The sequence below is a fragment of the Schistosoma mansoni genome, assembly GCF_000237925.1.
Source record: "Schistosoma mansoni, WGS project CABG00000000 data, supercontig 0261, strain Puerto Rico, whole genome shotgun sequence".
Lineage (NCBI taxonomy): Eukaryota > Metazoa > Platyhelminthes > Trematoda > Strigeidida > Schistosomatidae > Schistosoma > Schistosoma mansoni.
In genome coordinates, this window is record NW_017386124.1 from 49983 (window position 1) to 52055 (window position 2073).

At 31.0% G+C, this 2073-nt stretch overlaps 1 protein-coding gene across 1 annotated transcript in view; it reads right to left on the reverse strand.

Annotated features, from left to right (window-relative positions):
- Window positions 1–2073, reverse strand: part of Smp_145770 (hypothetical protein) — a gene marked incomplete at both ends in the record, with an annotated part of 37806 nt that overhangs the window by 25600 nt on the left and 10133 nt on the right. Inside the window, one exon of the mRNA XM_018790765.1 lies at window positions 415–608. Within this exon, the coding sequence (XP_018647382.1) occupies window positions 415–608 (194 nt within the window). The remainder of the gene's footprint in view (window positions 1–414; window positions 609–2073) is intronic.

The following is a 2073-nucleotide window of genomic DNA, read 5'->3' on the forward strand; positions in this document are numbered from 1 at the left end:
TACTTCACATTCATTGGATGATGAATGGCTTACTAACTTTTAAGAAATATGGTTAAATTGATCTACTACCATTTATTTGGTATTAATTTATTATAAAACCTACATACTAGTGTAGAGCTGTGATGAGGAGCTAATTGAAAAGGAAAAGTTTGTTTGCTCAACTTGTGCATAGTGATAATAATTAATACAAAACCTTAACTATGTTTATCTTCGTTGCTCCACATAACTTTGATCAAAGTAAACTTTTGATATACGGATAAAATTAAGCACAAATATTTATGTCTTCTAAACTCTGATTATATAAAGATATCAACTGTGAGCATACAAACATACCCACTAATATACATATAATACAACATGCATATCTTATTACATATAGATGAACATGTTATGTCATCAAATATACTCTCATACTTTTTACTTCGAACAGCTTGAACAGATGTATCATTAAATGGGATATGATGAATTCGTGCACAATTATTGTCCGATAAATTATCATTTAAAGTTGTTACATTTTCACAGCTTGGTGCAATCATACGAAATAAACTATCCGAATGTTCAATTAAATTCCCCATGATATGATTAATTGAATTCTGTTCTCGATAACCCTAGGATTGCAAACAAAAAAATGAAGCAAATAAACACCTATATTAGATTAAAAAACAAAATATTAGACAGACAACAATAGTAGTATCAATGAAATACAAATAACAGACGAGTAAATTAGCTAGCAGAAAAAAATTTCCATTAAAAAGCAGGTCGGATACAAACAAACGCATTGTAAAATATTATTTTGCCATAGATCTTAACACTAAAATCACTATCACACACACACAAACGCATAAAAATAATTCAGTGTTAATGAATTAATTAAGGTTCATGATAACCGGTAATTCAATATTGTATTGATCAGGTTGAAAATAGTTTAACCGCACTACATATCCTTATAGAATTTACAGAAAATACAAATCAGAATTGCAATTTTATAAGGCTGATACACCAAACAATTATCAAATGTTCACTACTAAGCAAATATTAATTAGGTAAGACAATATTTACTTTTGGCATTGAAACGATCATCAGGGATTAGATTTAAATGTAATTGACTGTTAAGGAATTTAGCGTAATTTGAAAATCGAACCGTTGTTTTACATCCACTCAAGCAGTAAACATAGTTCTAACGCAGAATAATGTGGCTTAAATCCTGTATGTTTGATTACTGAGTTGGATTAGCTTATTCATAAATAAGAAGGGTTAGTGATTATGGCTAAATTTGCTAAACAGAGCGTAAAATTATTGAGTTACATCAATTATGAATTGGTGAGGCATTCGAATTCAAACGACAAGACAATTTGAGATACATCACAACTATGAGAATAAACAAACTCGAAACCTTATTGCAAATCATTCAACTGATTAACAACGGATGCAAAACAATAACTACCTCATAAGAAGGAATATGATAACTACAATGTCATCAAAAATGAACAAACATATATAAGGCTAATACCTACAATTATTTAATAAGAGATTCAAAGTTACATACTGACGATACTACATTGAAAAATTTCAAAAAAACTATCGATAATTGTAGTTTTGCATCACAAACTGACATTCGTCGGAAAACCACTGGAAGCCAGGGTCTATTTATTAGCTCTTTCACCATAGTTCAAAACTTACAACCAGTGTACACGCACAACCCCACCAGAGATCGAATCCAGGAGCTTAAGGACTCGCAGTGAGAGCCTTACCTGCAGACAACTAGTAGGGTCGTGGATGTACATTGGTGATTAATTTTTATACTAGTGTAGTGAACAAAACACAACTGGGGACAATCGAATGTATTTAAGCAAAAATTACAGACTATCTCAATAAATTCTGATTACCAAACAATGAACAGTCAATTTGCAAATTAACAACCAATTGTTTCAATCTTCACTGTTTCTTCTCTTATTCCATTGCTCATGCATTTTCCATACGATTGCGCTTCATTTCCATTCTTTTCTCATCGGTCTTCTGCCAAAATACATTCTATGTCTGACCCACACCATATACTACTTATATGGATATAAG